This window comes from Xyrauchen texanus, chromosome 37 (genome assembly GCF_025860055.1).
Source record: "Xyrauchen texanus isolate HMW12.3.18 chromosome 37, RBS_HiC_50CHRs, whole genome shotgun sequence".
NCBI classification, from domain to species: Eukaryota; Metazoa; Chordata; class Actinopteri; order Cypriniformes; family Catostomidae; genus Xyrauchen; species Xyrauchen texanus.
In genome coordinates this window covers 273,352-297,111 of record NC_068312.1, presented here as the reverse complement: position 1 = coordinate 297,111, position 23,760 = coordinate 273,352, and the positions used below count along the sequence as shown (strand labels likewise).

At 38.4% G+C, this 23,760-nt stretch overlaps 1 protein-coding gene across 2 annotated transcripts in view; it reads left to right on the top strand.

The window, feature by feature from the left end:
• LOC127631002 (tripartite motif-containing protein 16-like) overlaps nt 1-20,991 on the top strand; it is a 42,948-nt gene extending 21,957 nt beyond the window's left edge. For both annotated transcript variants that reach the window (XM_052108938.1, XM_052108936.1), the window contains 3 exons: nt 16,010-16,169; nt 16,309-16,368; nt 19,377-20,991. In XM_052108938.1, coding sequence (XP_051964898.1) covers nt 16,010-16,169; nt 16,309-16,368; nt 19,377-19,900 — 744 coding nt within the window. In that variant the 3' untranslated portion in view covers nt 19,901-20,991. The remainder of the gene's footprint in view (nt 1-16,009; nt 16,170-16,308; nt 16,369-19,376) is intronic.
• The last annotated feature ends 2,769 nt before the right edge of the window (nt 20,992-23,760 follow it).

Here is a 23,760-nt window from a genome sequence, read left to right as displayed (position 1 = left end):
TTCCACATAGGATGCTCAAGCGTCCTTGTAATTATTACTCTGTCCTTGCCCCGCACGGTGCATTTAGAGAATTGATACATGGTGGTTTGGTTTACGGGTCACAGGCTCGAGGACAGGGGAGCGAGGAAAAGAGGCAGCATCAATTAGGGTATTGAGAAGCACCATGTAACAATCTATAATCTATAAACGTCCACCAGACTTGGCTGAAATAATTTTTGAATGTGTTTTGTTTTTGCAATCTTTTAAAATGTTACTTGTCTAAGGCCACGTACACACTACAAAGTTTCGAGAGTGACAACCGCATTTAAATGTGAAAGTGAATTCCCTAAATTTTCATTCTGTGTGTGTACGGAATACTGGACTGACTCCCGCTATTGTGATTTACATTTACATTTTATGCATTTGGCAGACGCTTTTATCCAAAGCGACTTACAGTGCACTTATTACAGGGACAATCCCCCTGGAGCAACCTGGAGTTAAGTGCCTTGCTCAAGGACACAATGTTGGTGGCTGTGGGGATCGAACCAATGACCTTCTGATTACCAGTTTACCAGTTATGTGGTTTAGACCACTACACCACTAACGAGAAACGCTCGTTTGAGCAAAGAGATTATCCTCCACAGAGGTATTATCATACGGCAATGTTTCATTCGCTACCATTGACAGAATCGCTGTGTTTTGTTTATGCACATCAAAGCGCCTGCTGTTAAACAGTGCATGCTCTCTCCCTAGACAGTAATGAATCTGTTACCTGAAGACTGAAGGGCTTATGAGAGAAAGAGACAGGAATATACAGAATGATTTAGTGAATGAAGAAATACCTCTGTTTGTTTGATTTACACTTGGGCACATTCTTATTGAATTCTCCCCTGTGTATGTAAAGAACAGGAAGAAGCACTCAAAGGTGAACTGACAACTGTATTTAGCTGCTGTGTGTACATGTAAGTGATGTGAGAAAGATCTTGCTGTAATACTTTGATCGATCACTGCCATGGAGTCTAAATTCTCTCAGGTGGTTACAAGAGTGGGGGATGTCGAGAAATGGATCGATTATCTGCAGTCATCGGCGAGGGAATCATCTGCCAACCTTCTAGCGACCAAGGTGGATTTGGAGCGTATCTGGGAGAAGTTGGAGGACATGGAGGACCGTAGCCAGTGGAATATTGTCCGAATCGTTAGAATTTGTGAGGCCGAAGAGGGTCAGGATATGGTGAAATTCCTGGATGGGCTCTTTCCGAATCTGCTTGACATAACAGGCCGTAAGCTGGAAATCAAGTAAGCTCACAGGGTTCTGGTTTGGCGATCCACTGAGGGAGACAGGCCCGATCAATTCTGGCCAAATTTATGAGATCATCTGGTAAAGATCTTGTGTTACTCGAGGCGAGGAGTAAAGGAAGGCTTTCTTGGAAGAACCACAGCATTTTCTTTTCCCAGACTTTGCGAATTCGACAAGAGAGAAACGTGATCGATTCAAGGAATGCAAGAAGAAAAGTTAATATGAGTGGATTGTCTCTCTCCACGTGGAATGTGAATGGGTTGGGGCACCCCATAAAAAGAAGGAATGTTGTTTCTCTTAAGCGTAAGATATATGATATAGTGTTTCTTTAAGAAACAGATCTTTCCCTGCAGGATGCTGAAAAATTTGGGAAGCTATGGAGTGGATGTTTTCTTTAGTGCTGGCTCGAGTAAGAGCAGGGGAGTCATTACATTGATAAGTAAACATCTACAATTCAAATGTCTCAAACAGATTAATGATAAATTAGGGACAGTCATTATTGATTTAGCAGAAATTCAGGGGCAAATGTTGATTTTGGCTAATATTTACGCATCTAACGTTGATGATCAGGGCTTTTTATAGATCTTGAAGGGATGTTGCAAGCTGCTGGCACCCTGCATGATATAATATTGGGAGGAGACTTTAATCTATTGATGGATTTATTCTACAATTTTTTTTTTTTTATATCTATGTCCCTCATTTCATCTGTTGTTGATTGCTCAATTTGAAATATTTTAGTCTCAGATCACGCCCTGGTGTTTTTAGAGGTGTTGCAACATATGGAGAAAAATAAATCATATAGTTGGTGCTTTAATGTATCCCTTTTGCAAAATCCTGATTTCCAACAAATGCTAATGGCTGAAATCAGTGTTTATATGGAGACCAACTGGTCCTCAGTATCCTCTGTGGGCGTGGCTTGGCAGGCAATTAAGGCAGTTTTTAGGGGTCGGATCATACAGTATGCCTCATTCATCAAAAAATTCAAAGCACGAGAACTCTTGGAGTTGGAAGGGAATATTAAAAGTGCCAAGGCAGAGTTGAAGCGCCGAATGTCATCTGATGGCCTCAGAGAACCTGTTTGAAATACAGATATAAAGCTATTTTGTCGCAGAAGGTGGAGTTTTGGCTATTCAAGGCAAGACAGTAATACTTTGAGTCAGGGGACAAAGCAGGGAAGCTTCTGGCTAGATATATAAAAGAAAGATCTTCACCAATCCCTTAGTAAAATCTGCTGGTGGTGAAATATTTACCTCAGCCCTTGATATTAATAATGCTTTTAAAGAATTCTATCTCTCTATAGTTCCACGTCTTTGTCTATTGATGAGAATATTAGAAACTTTGTGAAGCTATTAGAACACCCTAAACTGACGTCAATGTAATATTGGCTAACCGATTAAGTTATGACAGCTCTTATACTCATAGATCAGGTGGGGTTTATTCAGGGCTGCAGCTCTTCTGATAAAATTAGGCATCCGGTCGCTTTAATTTCTATCAAGAGATTATGGGAGAAAGATTTAAACTTGGTATTGGAGGAGAAAGTGTGGGCTAGGATTAAAAAAAATGACATGTCTTCATCTAGGGATGCAATGGTGCGCCTTATACAATTCAAGATTTTACATAGATTCTATTTGACCCCCTCTAGATTGTATAGGCTTGGCCTTAAAAACACACCCACGGTCTGCTGGCGATGCCAATCAGTAGATGGAGACACAACTATGAAGGTATATTTGGTGCAAATCAAATGAGCACCTGTGACAGTGTTATTTGTAGTTGTAGAGATTAGCCACACATGTGTATCAGTAAATTTGAAGTCACAGAGAATTTTATTTTAAGAGTTGCAAGCTTGTAGATTTTTTTTCTCTCCCACAAACACAACAGTTACACCTTCTCAAATTCTTCATTGCAGGTGCACAAATCCTTTTCTACGAATCACAAATTAAGAAACTCATACACTCACATTTTTGCTACAGTTGTTCCAGTAAATATGGTGCAAAACACATTCACACACCCGCATCACAAAATGTGAAGTCACGGACAGATTTTGCTCATCCGCAAATCAGTATGTGAATTCATCCAACGAGAGTTGCACACTTGTAGAATATTTTCTCACAAATATTTTTTTTTTCTTTGATATTTTTCTCACACAAACACAAATACAAAAGTACAACTGCTTGAATCTGCTGCTACGAGTCTCAAACGCTGTTTTTCACGCGCTCACCCTTTTGCACCACGTGTCTGTGTAAAATATGGAGCAAAAGTGAGTTGTGCATCTGTAGAGGCAGGCACTTTTCAGAGATCAGAGAATTTTGGCCAATCAGAAGAGCTAGTTTGGGCGCCTCTCCATTGGCGGAACATGACGTCCGAACAGGAAAAAAAAAACTTCCACGAGCATCTTATGGTGAGCCCCGTGACCAGAAAAAAAAAAAAATCAAAGAGACTTTCGCGTGCGCACGAGAAACGTTTCACGTGCGCACACATTACAGTTTCCGGTGTGTGTATAGCTCTTTTCCGATTGAGTCATTCCCATCATTCATTTACTCAAAGATTCTGAGAGCACGGATGCGCATGAATTTATAGAGATATATTTTAAACTTGGCCTTCAATACAAAGACATTACTGTCTATGACATTTGTAATACTGTCATGGCTGAGACACGCTTTGATCTTCCAAAGGACACTAATCAAGCAGTAGACTTGTACTCGCATTTAACACGAGAACTACCGGAATTCTATAACTACTAGAATGGCCATAGCGGTCATTCTGACCGTTCATAATAGACTGTACCAAATGTCATATTTACATTCGAAACTTCTATTGAGGTTTTAGAATGAAGCTGTCATCATATTTTATGACGTCATCACCCTAAAAAAATTAAAAATCCTCGAACAAAATCCTCAATTAAAATAAAATAGAATAATATGGATTAAACGGAGCGCCAAGCGAACGCAGATAGTCCAACATAATACAATCTTTTTTGTAATATATAATAGTGCTAGACTATACAAATATATATATATATATATATATATATATATATATATATATATATATATTAGCTGCTAGACTGTCCCGGAAGGTGCGTGCCTCGCTTTTTGTCCAGCAAGTTTTTTCACCACAGTGAAAATGTTTTTGAAAGTCTAAACGCCAACAAACATGGATTGAGGCGGAATATTTCGTTAGATAAAAACATGTTGGGAATTTTGGAAATTATTACATCTATCCTTTTTCAAAACGTGGACTTTTGGACTTAACAACGCTCTGGAGTTATTGGAAATGTTTGGACAACACGAATCGGAAACAATCCTATGAATATATTATATATCTGTTATATTAATAATAAACACCAGGACACGAAATTTTAATTCTAATGAATGTGAAAATGTATTAGTTCATCGAAAATCACAGAACTTGCTATTGTAGCTGATTACAGATACAAATTTGATTATTTATATTCTATTATTTTCTTTGTAAAATAAAAACAAATCAATACAATAGCTTATAAAAACATCACCAAAGTGTATTTCAATGCATAGTAAAAACCTTATGTATGAAACACATATTATTACACAAAATGGCAAAAACAGTTAATAAAGAATATGAACATTCGCTAAACTGTGGGAAAACGAACTGATTTAGAAAGCAATATTTGTTTTACTGTGAGCAAAAATATCATGCTGTAAAACTATAATGAAAATATTATGCTTTAAAATCATTATGAATGAATTCTCCTAAAAGTGGGCTCACTTGAACAAGGCATCTGGTTGTTTTGGGGGCAAGCCCCGTACATCAATCACTGACGCTTGTGGATCGATTACTCAACACAGGTACTCTCTACCTTCCATGTGCAGCTCCCACACACTACCTTTTGACATTTGTCACAAGTGTCCTTAGTTTTGTTTTTCTTGCAGTTTCTCCACACTTGGCACTGCCTTCCCCTCTCCATCATCAGCTGCTCCTGTCTGGGTCCTCGCACCGTCAGCTGTGTGGCTTTTGCTCTCATATGGCTGTAGCGAAGTTCATTTGCCAGTCGCATTATGAAGTTCCTCCGTGACATTCTCTCATTTGTTTTGAAATTTTAATAAAATAACAAAGTTAGAATAAAATATAGACACATTTAAGAATAGTCATGGTCCTATGGTTATATGCATATCATTTTCTCAAACACTGCACTTTTAATTGACCAACAGGATTTACAATTCAAAGTTTATTACGATCCTTGGCAGAAAAGTCACATTTATTATATGTAATATGTAAATTTAATGTCATTTAATTAAACTTAGGTTATAAAATATTTACCTGCCCTATCCAAGAGTCTTAACCAGTCAGATTTCACACAGGCTAAATCAAACATATTAATAAACACCAGCACGTCACACACACACTTAATAAACACGTTTTCATCAATATAGTAAGACTGGCTATCTTCTGCACTCAACAGGAGTCAGAAAGTCTTTCTGTTATATGGATTTTAATCGCGGCTGGCTTCAGTGACCAGCGTGCATATATAAACTATAAACAAATGTATAACGGTGAGTGATTTCAGAAAAAGAAAGAAAAAACATATCTTTATTGATATTTGCCATCGCCAGCTCGGGAAGATGCTCATGGAAGTTTTTTTTTTTCCTGTTCGGACGTCATGTTCCGCCAATGGAGAGGCGCCCAAACTAGCTCTTCTGATTGGCCAAAATTCTCTGATCTCTGAAAAGTGCCTGCCTCTACAGATGCACAACTCACTTTTGCTCCATATTTTACACAGACACGTGGTGCAAAAGGGAGAGCGCGCAAAAAACAGCGTTTGAGACTCGTAGCAGCAGATTCAAGCAGTTGTACTTTTGTATTTGTGTTTGTGTGAGAAAAATATCAAATAAAAAAAAAATATTTGTGAGAAAATATTCTACAAGTGTGCAACTCTCGTTGGATGAATTCACATACTGATTTGCGGATGAGCAAAATCTGTCCGTGACTTCACATTTTGTGATGCGGGTGTGTGAATGTGTTTTGCACCATATTTACTGGAACAACTGTAGCAAAAATGTGAGTGTATGAGTTTCTTAATTTGTGATTCGTAGAAAAGGATTTGTGCACCTGCAATGAAGAATTTGAGAAGGTGTAACTGTTGTGTTTGTGGGAGAGAAAAAAAATCTTCAAGCTTGCAACTCTTAAAATAAAATTCTCTGTGACTTCAAATTTACTGATACACATGTGTGGCTAATCTCTACAACTACAAATAACACTGTCACAGGTGCTCATTTGATTTGCACCAAATATACCTTCATACACAACCCATGTTTTTTTATATTGTTTATAAGATCCAAGAATTTAGGTTGAAGGTTCAGAGTTTTATTTGTGATGTATTGGGCACTCAAATGTCATTTTGCCCCGGACTCTTTATTTTAGGCTATGGGGCAGTCATCAATATAAGGGATAAACATATAAAAGATTGGGTCTTAACCAGTGTTAATGTATGATTGGCAGACAGATTGATCTAAGGGGATGGAAGTTGGCTGGAGTGCCATAATTTCAAAAGTGGTGCACAGAGATGGGGAGGGTGGTTGCATTCGAGAAAATGTGATGTAGAAGGCTGGGGAACTTAGATTCCTTTAATGAGAAATAGGGCAGCTATTTGGCATTCGTGGAGGACTCTCAGGAAGGGGCAGTGGAGAGAGAAGTATAGTTTTAAATGTGTGTGATTATTATATATTTTTTATATGTCTGACCACAGGGATGTTTGTTGAGGGTCAGGGTAGGGTTTGGGATTGGGAGGGGTATTAGTGGGGGTTAAATGTTGATTCTGCAAACATATGTTATGCTTTTCTTTATTAATTATATGAATAAAAAAAAACTGTTAATCAGGAAAAAAAAAAAAGTACACAAAGCCCTGAACCGGATAATATTAGTGGTAAATCATGTAGTCTGCAATTAAGTAACATTTTGTCACTCATTTTTTATCATGTCGCTTCAGATGAAAACTGTACCAAAAATTTGGAAACATGCTACAATTGTCCCATTGGCAAAATGTAGAAATACCAGTGTTAAATGATTTGAGACCAGTAGCTCTCACCTCTCTGGTGATGAAAACCTTTGAGAAAGTTGTTAGACAGGAGATATTGAAGTGTGAAGAGGGTATGTTAGACCCACTTCAGTTTGCCTATAGAGAGGGGAGTGGGGTTGAGGATGGCACACGTAGAAATTATGAATTTTATTTGTGTATATTCTGACGAATCCATATTGCTCTTGAGCTAAATATGGATTACTTTTTGTGTTGTGTTGACTTTGTGTGTGTGTGTTTGTATGTTTTAATGTGACACTTGTGCAAATACAATTTTCCAAGGGATAAATAATAAACTGAACTGAACCCAAGTTCTTCGCTGTAGGAGATGACATAACAGTACATCTATCAAGAGTCAAATAATGTTTCAACGGCTTATTTTTGGAGGTTTTTGGTCCAATAATTAGCACCTCTGTTTTGTCAGAATTGAGTAGAAGAAAATTTCTAGCCATCCAATCTTTGATATCATTGATACACTACTAACTTGGAGATTTGTTAAGTTTCTTCCTGTTCATCCAAGTTTGGATTCGTCAGCACAACAGTGAAAACAAAAAAATAAGAAAAGCAGAGGCCCTAAAACTGATCCCTGTGGCACTCCATAATTAACTTTAGGTTGATCTGAAAATTCCTTGTTTACACAGACAAAGTGGTAGCGTTTTGCTAAATAGGACCTATACCATGCTAATGCAACTCCACAAATGCCAACATCATTCTCTAGCCCATTCAAGAGAATGTTGTGATCTATCGTGTCGAATGCAGCACTAAGATCTAAAAGCATTAGAAGAGAAATGCAGCCGTGCTCAGATGATAAGAGCAAGTCATTTGTAACTCTGATAAGTGCAGTCTCTGTACTGTGATGAGGCCTAAATCCTGACTGAAATTTTTCATTTCTCTGTAGAAATGAACATATTTGGGATGATACTACAATTTCTAGTATTTTTGACACAAACGGGAGATTTGAAACTAGGTCTATAATTTGCCAGTTCTCAAGGATCATGTTGTTCAAGTTTATTTATAAAGCACATTTAAAAACAACAATGTTGTAACCAAAGTGCTGTACAATTTTAAAAAAACATTAATATTAGGATTAAATGGAATTTCCAAATTGTTTTAAAGTGTAAAAAACTATAAAACATGTAAAAACATACATATTAAAACCCCTAAAATTCTCAAATAACATGATAGGCTATAGAGAAAAAATGTGTCTTCAAACTTGATTTAAATACAGTATAGCCAATGAGGAATAAGACCTAACAACAAATGGAAGTGCATTCCACAACCTGGGGGCTGCAACTACAAATGCCCAATATCCTTTGGTTTTCAAAAGTGAACGAGGAACAGTAACTGATTTGATGATCGAATACACCTAGGTGAGGAATGAAGTTGAAGTAGATCAGCAATATAATGAGGGGCTAGACCATGCAAGGCTTACCTAACTGGTAACCAATGTAGGGAACTGAGAACAGGAGTGATATGCTCTCTTTTCTTGGTACCCGTTAGAAGTCTAGCTGCTGCATTTTGGACTACTTGCAGATGTGAAAAAGATGACTAAGACAAACCCACATACTGTATAAGTCGTTGCAGTCGTCCAGCCGGGATGTAATAAGAGCATGAATCACTATTTCCAGGTCCTTCTGTGAGAGATTTAATTTAGCAATGGACCTGAGATGAAAAAGGCTTCCTTTAACAATGGCATTTATCTGTTTATCAAATAATAAGTCAGAATCAAAGATGACACCCAAGTTCTTAACTCTATTGTGCCAGGTTAAAGACAGAGTACCTAACTGATTTTCCATGTCAGCGATACATAATGAAGAGCCAAAAGCAATGACCTCGGTTTTATCCTCATTAAGCATGAGGAAGTTTTCAGATATCCATAGTTTAAGTTCCTCAAAACAGGAGATGAGTTTACTGATGGATCAACAATCGTTAGACCTGTTAGGTAGGTAAAATTGTGTGTCATCAGCAACAATGTTAAGCGGCACTTCGATAAATCGAGCCTAGTGGAGCAAATACAGAGAAAAAGCAGAGAACCCAACATGGAGTCTTGTGGGATGCCACTTGTGAGCAGTGTTGAGGAGTAATTATCAGTACTGATAGAAAAGGTTATTTCCTTACGATATAAGGAAAACCAGTTTAATGCAACTCCCTAGATGCCAACCACCCTCTCAAGAGGATTTAAAAGAATGGGAGTGATCAATTGTGTCAAATGCTGCACTGAGGTCTAAAAGGATTAAAATGGCCCTGTTGCCAGAATCCAGGGAAACTAAAATAACATTGGTCACCTTTAATAGTGCAGTCTCAGTACTATACAGTGACCTAAAGCCTGATTTAAATTTGTCAAACTTGGTTAGATACAAATTGAGCTGTGAATAAACCACCTTTTCCAAAATTTTGGATAGAAAAGGCAGTTTTGAAATAATTCTTAAAATCTGTAGGGTCGAGATGAGGTTTTTTCAGCAAAGGCTGAACCACAGCAAGATAACTGTTGATTATGGCAAACATAATGGGAGCAACAGAATTAAAAACCTCTTTGAGCAACCGTGATGGTATGACGTTCATGCATGTTTCATTAACGAAATTATATCAGAAAGATGAGCTAATGAGACCGGGTCAAAATGACTGAAAGAACTGGGAGGCAGCGTGGGTTCAGAGTGAATCACAACTGTGCCCAAGATGTGTTCTAATATCATGAATTTTGCCAATAAAAAATTAAAGAAACTTTTCACACAAATCTCATGGGTTGCTTCTGGATAGCCCACAGGGGAAGGATTCAAAATTAAATCAGTTGTATTAAAAAAAAAAAAAAAAAAAAAAAAGTAATTAGATTTTGCAGTCTTGACAGAGACTTGATACTGCTTTAAGGAATCACAAAACATTTTAAATGAAACCTTAAGTTTATCCTTCTTCCACTTACACTCTGCCTTCCTACATTTCTGCCTAATAGAGTGAGTATGCTCATAGAAAACTCTTCTTTTAAATTGTAAAAATAGTGCACAATATAACTGTTTTTACTGAATTTTGGATCAAATAATTGCAGCCTTGGTGAGCAGAAGAGACTTCTTTTAAATGGTAGTGTAGGTCTAAAATTAAGTAAAGGCTTTATGTAAAGAAAATATATATAGTCAGATTATTTCTTTTAACTTAAAAATTGATTTTGATCATTAAGTCTCCTCACATTCAATCTCTTTCTGTCACATTCCTCATTGATAGGCCCAGGGGAGGGGTCTTTTGTCTCCTCGGGTGTGAATTACAATCAATATTCATGATCATTCACGCCTCCTCGCATATGACCTTTCTAACACTAAAAGTGTCTTACAAAAGTTAAATTACAATATTGTTTTGTATGAATGAGTGATCAGGATGGTTTTCACATCATTTTGTAGCAAAAAGTCTAGGCTACAAGATCCAGTTCTAAAGGCTTGTTAACAAATGTTTAGTATGTGTTATATGACCTTATTTCAATGACTTAAACTTTAATTTTTTCAAAAACCATGCATAAACATTATTTTCTCAAAAATACAAACATGTACACACATGTTGCTCACATATTATTGTAGCCCAGTTTGTCCTGAATGCAGTATTATCAGACTTTAGCCATTAATGTGTTTTTATCAACTGAAAAAAGCACAAATGTCAAGGCATGTCAAAACTTCTCCAGGGCCCAAAACACCCTCAGACCCCAGAGGGTTAAAGCCAAGGCTGGATGCCTTACCTATTTTTACATCTCAGTGACTTTAAAGGACAACCTGTTCTAAAATGGCAGTGCAAGTTGTATTAAAGACTTCAACCAACTGAGTGAGGTGTCTGAGGTACAAGTAATAACATCAGTGATATGAGACAGACGAGCAGAAGCATACACCTCTGAAAACTGCGTAACTGTGGAAGAATGAATAGCGTGAATGAGGTGATGGAGATACAGAATGTAGCTGCACAGACTCAAATAAAACAAAACTATGGTCAGAGATTCCATAATCTACTACCTCAAGATTGGTCACATGAAGACCAGAGTTCAATACCAAATCAAGAGTATGACCCTTTACATGAGTAGGTCCTGAAACTAACTGTGTGAGATAAAGGAATCCAACATACATAAAAAATCCTTGACTAGAGGTTGTTTTGCAGCATACATGAATATTAAAATCTCCCAGAATTAACAGCTTGTCAAAATGAGGTACCAGGGATGATAAGAATCTGAGAATTCAAAAATAAAATCCTTATTATATTTAGGAGGTCTATACACTAGAGCACAGAGAACAGAACATATTGAATTGATATTCATTAGCTGCTCTTCGAAACGCATTAACCGCAAAAGTCTGCAGTGATACTAATTCCTGAAAACAATTGCTAGACCACCACTGTGGCCAACAGACATTGGAGAGTTATAAAAGGTACAGTTAGCAGGAGTCAATTCACCCAGAGGGATGACATCACCATTGTTTAGACAGGTCTCTGTCAAGAATAAAAAGTCAAAATCCTTAGAACTAAAAAAGTCATTCAAAATGAAGGATATGTTAGAAAGAGACCTGGCATTAATTAATGCCATTTTAACAGGAGAGGGGGCTGTTCTTGAAGGTGCAATTGTGGTTGACACAGATTTCACAGGAGAGTATTCCAGTAAACAAAAATGATTAACGTTGATATCACTGCTCGCAGCAACCGGTCTATTGGCGAGATGACGGGTAGTTGACCATAATGCCGGAATACATCTGTTGGAGGCATGGCAGGTATATGACTTCTCATAAGTGCAATGAGACCCCCGATGAATATAACAAGTGCGGCATACAATCCCCAGAGTAGTGCAGACTTTGTAGGTTTGCGCAGGCAGACGAGAGAATGAGTTTAGACACAACAGATCCGAAGTCGTGTAAAAATACATCACATTTATGCTGATGCTCAGCAGGGCAAACAGTAGTGTGACTTTTGACCTACGAAAGGCCAGTCCAGCAAAAATGTAATAAAAACAATAAGGAGAAGCCACAACCAATCCATCTACCTGGTTAAGACACAACAAAGCCAGCACTATTAATAGCAAGGGCTCACAAGCCAGTTTGTAGTAAAATTGTAGCCGAAGAAATGTCAATAAAAGAGAAGCATAAAATAATCCAAGGCCAATGTAAAAAGTATTTTCTTCCAGTACAAAATATCAGACCATGGAGTCCACAGATCTGAAGGTGTTCCCATGTCAAATCAACGCATCAGCCACATAAACTGAACCAGCAGATGCTTAGCTGTAGAGTGAAGTTCATTCCAATGGTGAGTAGCGCATAGACCAACACCATGGCATTCATAAAAAAATCCCAGGGCAATAAGATCCAAAACGAATCTAAGCAATGTAGCTGCAATAGTAGAATAAAACAAAACTAAACACGCCGGAGAGTAGCGGCAGACAGGCACGCCAGCGTTTACTTCTGGTTTTCTGGAAAGAAAAAGTTGTGGCTTCTTAATAAGTGGTTTGATAACTACCATTTTAATGTTTTTGGGACATGTCCTAAGCATAGAAAGGAGTTAATAATATTAAGAAGAGGTTCTGAAATTACAGGAGATACTTCTTTTAAGAGCTTAGTTGGTATTGGATCTAACAAACATGTTGTGTCTTTTGATGTTTCGATAAGTTTTGTTAGCTCTTCATGACCTATAACAGCGAAGGATTGAAGTTGCACGTGAGGAAATTTATTAGACACTGTTTTCTGAGGTGCTATGACAGATGATTGTATAATTCCAATTTTATTTCTGATTATTTCAATTTTATCTGTAAAGAAATTCATTAACTCATTACTGTTGTGCTGCGACAGAATATCTGGTTCGGTTGAGGCTTTATTCTTAACCAATTTTTAGCCACAGTACTGAATAAACATCTATTGTTTATTGTTATTATTATTTTCTATGAGTTTGTTAAAAGGCTCTGAAAGGTCAGAATCTAACCTTAGTTGTGCAATTTTGCTACTCAGGTCATTTTTCCAATCATGGATGTTTTTATAGATCCTTAAAATGAGTTTTTAACTGGATATAAAACAGGCCCACTGTTTAAGAAAAATCTGTCTCTTTGGAGGAGGGCAGGTCTCAGATTTGCAGCCTATTTAGACTATCTGCTCCTCTGTGCAGTCATGAAATACTGGTGTCTCTTATGGAAAGATTGGGTTTCGAGAAAAACCAAACAACTACTGTAGCATCTCAGGAAATAAATTATTTTAATCTCAGATTTAACTTGTCTCTTTTAGAAGAATGCTTTAAATTGTTCCGCATCTGTCTTTTCCTTTTTCAGAGGGGGCGAACAGTCCCTTTCTGCATCTGTCTGCGTCTGTTGGGGTTAATGGCGTCAACAGTTTCTGTCATTCCCTTCGGGCAAATGAGAGATTGTCAGCACTGGATAGCTGGACTGGATAGAACTGGTCCCCCCATTGTCAAGGGTGGTCCTCAAATCAAATCTGGCTTTTGTGCTGAAAGTGAGTGATTCAACCTTTTAATTGCTTGTCATGGATTTGTTGACTTTTCACCCACCACTGTTCTCACCTGAAGATGATTGGCTTCATTGCCTGTGCCCAGTTCAAGCTTTACATGTGTATGTGAACTGGACAAGAGCATTGAGTAAGACCAATCAGCTTTTCATGTCATAGGCAGATGCTCACAAAGGCAGATCTGTATCACGGCAGCACCTGTCCCATTGGGTGATAGAGGCTATCATAGTAAGATATAATAGCAAGAGGTTGCAGCTCCTGGTGGGCTTGAGGTCCCATTGTACTTCATAGATGCTATTTAAGGACATTTTAGTGCAGGGCATTTGTGCAATCATAGAGACTTGACATTACTTAGCCCTCTTTGGCCTTTTCAGCCCTTAGCGTGAGAGGGTCAGACATTAAAGTTTGATTTTCCATCGTCCTTCCTCAAGTGCTATTAGGAAATCATAGCTCACACAGTACATTGACGGGTCTGCTTTAAGCTACGTACACACTGCCAGCGACTTTATCGCTGCAGGTCGCCAGTGGCTGGCGGTGAAGTCGCTAGTGGGTGTTCCCACTACTGGTTGCCTAGTAACGTTTATAAATGACATTCACGGATGTCATTCCATTGCTGTTGACAGCGAATCTCTTTTCTTGCCACTAAAAACAAACATTTTGTAGGGAAAAGACTAAATATAAATGGAATCAGTACATAAAATGCTTTATATCAAAGATGAATGAGAAACAAGGCGTGCTGTTTGCCAGAGCGGCTGTTTATCTGCGGCGAAAATGCAAATGTCGGTCTGTATGGGTCCATAAAATCCCCGCGATCTCAGATACACCTTTCCACGCAGTATTTTTCTTTAAAATGTCCTTGTACGTGGGAAGAGACATATCATAGAGCACTGGAACATTTCTAACAGCAAGAATTAGCCTTTCGTCCATCTTTCCATTACTGCAGGAGCTGAGAGAAAGAGAGAAGGATCACGTGAGCTCTCCCGTCGTCTCTCCTATTGGCTGTCGCTTCCGTTAGTCGCTCCAAAGTTGAACTTTTCTCAACTTTGTCGCGTCGCTGGACACGCCCACATCTAGCGCCAACGGTCGCGACAGCTCGTATCGCCGGAAGTCGCTGTGCTCGCATTGAAAATGAATGGTATTGAGTCGCTGTCGCGCGCGATGTCGCTGGCAGTGTGTACGTACCCTTAGTCAGCATACCTGTAATATGGGAGTTTAAATTCCATAGTGACATACCGAACAAATGTTAGAAAGAGAACATTAGATTCCTTGCATAACCCCATTTCTCTGATAACAGAAGAGACGTATCTAACCAGACTTCCCTCATTGCAGTTGTGAGGAAAAGTGATATGGTGAAAATGAAGAAGAGGCAGGTTGCAGCTACTTAAATTAGTAAGGCGGGGCTACCTGGTCACTGCTGGGATTGGTTTGTCAGCTTGCAGGCACAAATGTAATGTGTGTTCGACTTCATGTAGTGCTATGCAGGCCAATTAGTGCCGGACTTGAAGCAGTGCATTACAGTCAGAACTTTGATCCGACTGTAGACAGCGTTACCATTGCATCACAGAACGTATGCCAGCAAAGTCCCGCGAGAGTGATTCGAGAGCAGCTGCCTGGCTCAGTCAGCACAGTTGCTCCTGAGCGGCTGCACAAGTTCTGGTGACAACACAACCTATTCACGATTGGCCAGATTTACAAAGTGACAATGGTGATGTGTTTATGAGTTCACAATGGCATACCTACATACTACTCTTACTACTACTTCTAAAACCATGTTATGTTTATCATAGTAATGTCATGTTTAATCATAAAAAATAAAAATCAGAAAGCTAACTTTATGAGTATTAAAATAATATAGAATTATATTGGACTTCCTCCTTGTACATCACCAGGTACTGTATTAGCAGTTCATAACTCTTTCAAATGCATAAAGTTTCTGGTTGTTATGTGTAAAATTATGTATCTGAATTCCACTTTGTTTGCAATAAAGAAAACCATTATCGCACGATCTGCCGTGACTAATCTTTGTTTAGCACAGTGTCCGGGCTTGATGGCTCTGTTTTCAACTCCTCCGACTGCAAACGATAAATCTCGCTGATCAATCGAGACACGTGTTACAATGGTAAATGCTTAAGACATGAGCATGGAAGTGAGGACCCCAACTTCTGTTATCAGAGAAGTAGGGTTACAGGAGTAACCTAAAATTTTGTTTTTACTTGTTTTTTGTAGAGTTTCCAGTCTCTGTCTGCCCTTCTTGGATCTGCTGACATACCCAGCATCACTTCCAGCTCTCTCTTGCCTTTTGATAATGTGAGAATGTGTGTCTCTATGATCAAAGTACAACTGGAACATTACTGTACACAAGGGATTTGTGAGATTTCCAAATTAGGTAAAGTAGCAGACATCCGTTCATACAACATGTAATATGATGTAGAAAAATCTTAATGCATACTGTAATAAAATTAAATATTGAGGAGATTTGCATACTTTTTACATTGGAAATACACTAATTATGTTTATGTCCTTAGCATCAGACATCCAAATTATTCCCACTGAAGAACCCAAGACCAGAAAGGAGTTCCTACAATGTATGACACACACACTCTCTGTCTCTCTCTCTTTCTCTCTCACTCACACACACAAACACACATATGGTCTATAGGTCTTAATCACACTGCTAAATTCTTTTACCAGATAAAATCTTTGCTTGTAGGAAAAAATTAAACCAATACATTTTCTCACAATACTTATTCAATGTAGATTCTATACATCGTTTCAACAAACAAAACCTTAACAGAGTTCAGAATTGAGCTGGCATTCTCAATATTTAATATTCTAAAATATCCATTTATATTAACCTGGACATAGTTCACCCGATATATGTGTCAGTCTTCCCAAAAGCAGTGCAAATGAGACACACTCAGGGCTTTCTTCTCATGCAGTGTCAATTACAATAAATCTGGGTAGACCACATAGAAATGCATCATGATCATCTTTTTTCCATACATTGAATGTGAATGATGACTAACAGAGCACGCCGAAGCAGTGTGTCATGATCATTTTGCTGCAAACAACGCATGTGCATTTACACCAGCAGCGTTTTTCTCTATACAGAAAATCACATTATAAAATGGTTGTCAGGAGTGAGCTATTGATAAGTGTTACAAACACGATCATCATGAAATCGTGTTGACATGATGCTGGTGTAATCTGATGTTGTCTCGTAGAGTTATTTAATGTAGTGTCAGACAACACAATGAGCTCTGCTCTTATTTTAAACATCGTTATTTAGTGGAAGGGGAGGATGATGAGCCTGAATGTTGTTTTGCACAAGAGAAGACCGTTTGATCACTCAGTTTGGCTCGGTCGCACTTAATAACAAAACTTAATAATATAGCCAGAAATAAGTAATTACGCACAACCATTGAATAGTGATATCTCTTTGTGTACTTGCCTAACAAAAAGAATGCACTTCCAATATATTCACTCACCATCTTCAGCAGCAGCCAGGTACAGCATCCCAAGTTTTTCCTTTGTTAATTAGTCTAAAACGTTGAGAGGAATAGAGCACTTTAATACAAGATTGAAGTAACACGTGGAGTCATGTGCATTTGTTTGTATCAGCAGTTAGCACTCAGCTATATATGTGCATTGCTCTTACCCCTTTAGACCTGTTCTCTATGCACTAGTATATTATTGGGTAGTTTTGTTTTGTTTGTTTAAAGCTACGACTTGTAGTATATTGTAGTTTTAAATGATAAAACCCTATGTCTGCTTAAGCATTTTTATCATTTCATTTTGCTTTTATTTTATGATCTGTAATTAATACAAAAAACCCCTAGACTACAAATACATTTGAATTATTTTTTTTTTTGTGTGAACTCGTCTTCATGATGTCCGTCAACAGTGGAACATTACTTTAATTCAGAGTGAGCAGCGCAGCAAAAATAGACTCGACGGCAAAACTCCCGCTGCTTTGCACTGACACACTGCTTCTGATGTAAATATACACATTTGTTAACATGAACGCCCCAAAAAATAAAAACACACCGCTTCTGTCCTGCTTCGGCGTGGTTACATTCTGTCTTACTTCGCTGATAATTCCTTTAGGAGGAGATATGATCCTGAACTTGTCCTACCCACACTGCTCACTACATTCATTCCAGTTCTACGGGGAAATAAATAGTTAAGGACAATAAAAACGATGAAGAAAAAAAAACTGTCAAAATGCACAAAAATGAGAAAACATCACATAACAAAGAATGAATGTGACATTCATTCTTTGTTATTTGATGTTGTTTTCTCATTTTTCTCAATCACTCCACTCTAGATGTTACATTTTCCACTCCAAGCTCACTGGTGAGAAAAACTACAAGCCAGAAGATATTGAAATGGGGGGCACTCATGCTTAATTGAAACACTAAACATTAGCCCTTTATCATGTTCTTGGAGCAAGAAAAAACATAGTCGCTCTACATTTCAAAAAACCTGCTCCCTTTTCCACTCCGCTTCCACTACACACATTTTCAGTTATGAGTGTGAGATTGCTTTTGAACAGCATTTCTGAAATCATAGCGTAAACAATTTTGTCCGCCAACGGAAATGGTTCCACAAGAAACCAAAACCGTATAAAGCTTTGCATGTCACCAAGAAAACAAACACAGATATAGAGATACAGAGTGATACTATCTGGAAGGCATCCAAGTGTTGTTTTATGAAATATCAGCACTCTTGGAACTTGTCCATTCATAATAGAACTAACTGTTGCAGTGTTTCTTAATCAGCCTGACGAAATCTTCACTGAATGACTGACGGAATCAGAGTGAAAATGAATTAAATTAGACTCACTAACTTAACTGAAGTTCATTCCATTCATAAATGAAGCAAGAGCAGTTTAAACAGGATCATTACTGACAGGATGTTCATTCGAAAATGTATAGTAGGGTAAGATGAGCTAAAGGCACATTTGATTTGAATTGCTCCCAAAACACTGAATAGCAACAAAAACTACCACAGGACTGTCCTAAACACCCGTTTGACACTATGAACAATGTATCTGATCCATGAGATCACTGCATGTAATGTCTAAAGATTGATTTTGAGGCAATTTGATAAAAAATTTTATGTATTTTTAAATGTTGCAAATTGATGTAGCTAATGAAAATTATCAAATTTCTTTAGACACAAAATTATTTTTGTCATTTTCAGTTTTGTTTAAGGTCATTAAATCAATCATTTTTCAATAACTGTCCGATAAGTGATAGGATAGCATTTGGGGTAAAAAGTAGAGGGTAAAAGACTCCCTCACTAACTTTTTTCTCTTTCACTTCTCTTATCATTTCTTTTAAACCAATTATGTTGCTCTTTCAATATTAAATAAAATGTATGTATTCTTGATATACTGATCTTGATACATTTTGTGACCAGAACAAAAGCATTTTCCTTCAGTTGCCCCTTTAGCTCATTGTACACTATATACATGTATGTGTATATATATATATATATATATATATATATATATATATATATATATATATATATATAGCTCAGTGGGGACTACATTAAACTGATGTATAATGTGTTTTGTCGCCATCAGATTCCCGTCAGTTCAACCTGGATACAAACACAGTGAATAAACGCCTCCATCTGTCTGAGGGGAACAGAGTGATAACGTTCACTGGCAAAGACCAGCAGTATCCCGATCATCCAGACAGATTTACTGTTTATGCTCAGGTGTTGTGTAGAGAGAGTGTGAATGGACGCTGTTACTGGGAGGTTGAGTGGAGTCATGGTGTGGATATATCAGTATCATATAAGAGCATTAGCAGGAATGGGTACTCTAATGATTGTGGATTTGGATATAATAATCAGTCATGGACTTTGACCTGCTCAGAGTCAAGTTTCTCATTCTGGCACAACAGGGAAGAGCTTAAACTCCCTGTTGTCCCATGTTCCTCTAGAATAGGGGTGTATGTGGATCACAGTACGGGAATTCTGTCTTACTACAGAATCTCTGACATAATGACCCTCATCCACAGAGTCCAGACAACATTTACTCAACCTCTCTATCCTGGGTTTGTGTTATATTCAAAGTCCAAAGTGACACTGCTACCTATGTAGGCGTTACAGAGATTTTACAAATAATAAAAAGAATGATGCAACTTTCACAAGGATAATTTGAATGAATATAATGCACAATTATGAGACTTATTGTAAACTTCAATGCTTATATTTTGTAGACATAAAGCAATAGGGACCAATAGAGAAATCAGGGTTGTGCAGAATTCAGAATTTCAGAATTAACTTCCCTTTCAATTCATGTGTTGGAATTTCAATTGGAATGATAGGAAGTGGAATTTACTGAATTGCAATCCATAGAAATTCAACACAGTCACACTGCAAAATGTTTAGTTTAATATTCATTTTGTGACAAATATATACTGTATATAATATATATACACTGATCAGCCACTTGCCAAATATTGTGTAGGTCCCCCTCATGCAGACAAAACAGCACCAACCCACATCAACAACAAAGTCTACAGTAACTCAGATAACCGCTCTGTACAATTGTGCTGAGAAGAATATCATCTCTGTATGCTATTCTGACATGCGGGTTGCCACTGTTTTGGAGGCACGAGGGGGACCTACACAATATTTGGTAGGTGGTTTTAATGTTGTGCCTGATCGGTGTGTGTGTGTATATATATATATATATATATATATATATATATATATATATATATATATATATATATATATATTGTTGTTGTTATATTAGGGCTGTCGATTTAACACGTTAATTCAGTGATTAATTTGATTAAAAATAACGTGTTAAAAAAATTAATGCAATTAATCGTATGCCACCGGACCGTAATAAGGAAGATTCCTGAGAAATGCAAGATTGTAGTACCACCTGTTTACTCCGGAGGGCAGTAAGTGAAATTTCAGCTGTGTGAGCAACACACAGTTTATACAGTGAAGAAAAAACTTCAGCAGACACACACACACAAACATGTGTTACGTTCTTGCATTCAAAACACTTGAAGGAGCGCAAATGCGATCTAAGAGATCTCAAGATGTGTTTAAAGTTTGAGTATAAAACTATATTTAACTTGACACAGTGACCTAAACATTTTATGTTTATGATGCAACGATTAATTAATCTAGACACCATGTAATTAATTTGATTAAAAATTTTAATCGATTGACAGCCCTAATATATATATATATATATATATATATATATATATATATATATATATATATATATATATATATATATATATTATGCCTTTTGATTACTCCTATAACAAATGCCTGTTTATAAAAGTCATAGCCATCAGAAAATGTGGTCTTTGCTGTATAGCACCAAGGTTGTAGGTTGTTTTGGACACGCCTCTTTGTTGTCAGGTGAGCAGGTTTTGTCTTTAAATAAGCATGGCATGTGCAGCCTGATGGTTTTTCAGGCATTTCATTTGACTTTGAAGTTTGTTACCTTTGGAACGTATCATTGTACCACATGTCTACATGAATGCTGGTAAGATGATTCTGAACATTTATTTTTTAAACTACAAAGAAAAGAAGAAATTTTATTGTTGGATTTAATGTGGAAATGAAAGCAAGTCAACCACAGTAGAACACCTCAAACGTACAAGAGTGAATTGCTTGATGCTCTTACATCCACTGTGGTCCATAAAAAGAAAATTGTTTCAATATTAAACAAATGAAATAATTTCTATAGGTAACATTTTAAACATTATTGTATTTTATTATATTTATTATTGATTATTAATAATGTAAAATGAGATGTGTTTAGAAATTAAGTTTGTGTTGTTTTTTAAGTTGAATTAATCTGCTTCATTTTAAGTAAATTAACTTTAATCATAAACTAAATATGAAAAAGTCATGGTGTGTTGACATTTATTAATAGATAGTATTATTAATACTATAAAATCTTGGGGTCTGGGTATCTCAGTGAGTATTGACGTTGACTATCACACCTGGAGTCATGAGTTTGAATCCAGGGTGTGCTGAGTGACTCCATTCAGGTCTCATAAGCAACCAAATTGGCCCGGTTGCTAGGGAGGGTAGAGTCACATGGAGTAACCTCCTCGTGGTGGTGATTAGTGGGTTCTCTCAATGGGGCGTGTGGTGAGTTGTGTGTGGATCGTGGAGAGTAGCAATGAGCCTCCACATGCTGTGAGTCTCCGCGGTGTCATGCACAACGAGTCACGTGATAAGATGCGCCGATTGACGGTCTCAGAAGCGTAGGCAACTGAGACTTGTCCTCCGCCACCCGGATTGAGGTGAGTAACCGCACCACCATGAGGACCTACTAAGTAGTGGGAATTTGACATTCCAAATTGGGAGAAAAGGAAACTTGAAAAAGAACTTCAAGCCTCACCCTCAGTGTGTGTATATGTGTGCGTGTGTGTGTATATCGACTCGGTTACTAACGTAACCTCGGTTCCCTGAGAGGAGGGAACGAGTATTGCGTAAGTAGCTTAAGCTATGGGAAAACTCAGTTTCTCGAGAAATATTGAAGTCTTTATGTAAAACGCATTGCAGCTGCACAGCAGACAGCAATGAGCGAGGCAGCTCGGTCATTGGCTGTGCTGCGGCAACTTGCTCGAACCAATGACGGGCGACTCTGAACGCGCGACCAATGAGCGCGCTTCACGCCAGCGCCAGAGCCCGCCAAGATTAGCGTGGCTAAGGCTATATATTAGGCGCCCGTCATGAGAGTTCTTTAGGTTCAATCGACTGAAGCGACTGACCAAGCACAAGCACGGCAGCTTACGCAATACTCGCTCCTCCTCTCAGGGAACCGAGGTTACGTTAGTAACCGAAGTCGCTCCTCTCGAGAGGTCTCTCCTATTGCGTAAGTAGCTTACGCTATGGGAACACCATGCAAAACGCCGTGCGTGCTGACTTCGCTCTATAAAGCCAGAGGCGGATGCCTAACCTTAAAGCAAAGTGATTATCCAACAAGCCGCCAACGGCGAAGCTATATAATGGGAAAATACAGAGCTCTTTGCCCCAAGGAGGTCCATGGTGGGGCGCTCATTGTAAAAACACAAGCACATAACTTATGTACTGATTTTTCTATGTATTGATATGCATAAAAAATCCTCTAAGTCAGTCAGAGGCGGACCTATAAGGGAGGAGATAATGCTCAGCATATACATACTCCAGTCCATTCTACAGTCAGGCTGATGGAATGTTGGAATGCAATGAGGGGACCTGTAGGTTATAAAACCTGATAAATGTCGAAGGCGAGGCCCAGCCTGCCGCCGCACAAATATCTTCAATGGGTATCCCACTCGACCACGCCCACGAGGAGGCCATGCTTCATAAGCCAGCGCTATAGCATCTACTATCCAGCGCGATATTCTTTGCTTTGAAACTGCGAGACCTTTAGTGCGGCCGCCAAAGCATACAAATAATTGTTCCGTCTGTCTGAACGGGCAGAACGCTCCAAATACACTCTGAGCGCCCTGACCGGCAGAGTAAATTAGCATCGCTCGTCCGCTGGGGACGATAGCTGCCAGAGATATCACCTGTACTCTGAAGGGTGTGGAGAGCACTTTAGGAATATACCCGTGCTTTGGCCTAAGGACAACTCTGCAGTCGTTAGGTCCAAATTCCAGACAAGCAGCGCTTGATGACAGCGCTGCAGGTCGCCCACTCTCTTGACTGAGGCGAGCGCCAGCAAGAGCGCAGTTTGAGCGAGAGCTGTTTAAGGTGCACGGTTCGGAGAGGTTCGAACGGGCACTCTTGAGTGCGTCCAGGACCGTGGCCAGGTCCCAGATCGGCACCGAGGGGGGCGAGGGGGTTCAGCCTCCTAGCCTCTTAGGAAACGAATGATTAGGTCGCTTTTCCCTGATGAACGCCCTTATCAGGATTGTGTGATGCCGCTATTGCAGCCACGTAGACTTTGAGCGTGGAGGGTGTGCGGCCCGCCTCCAGCAGCTCTT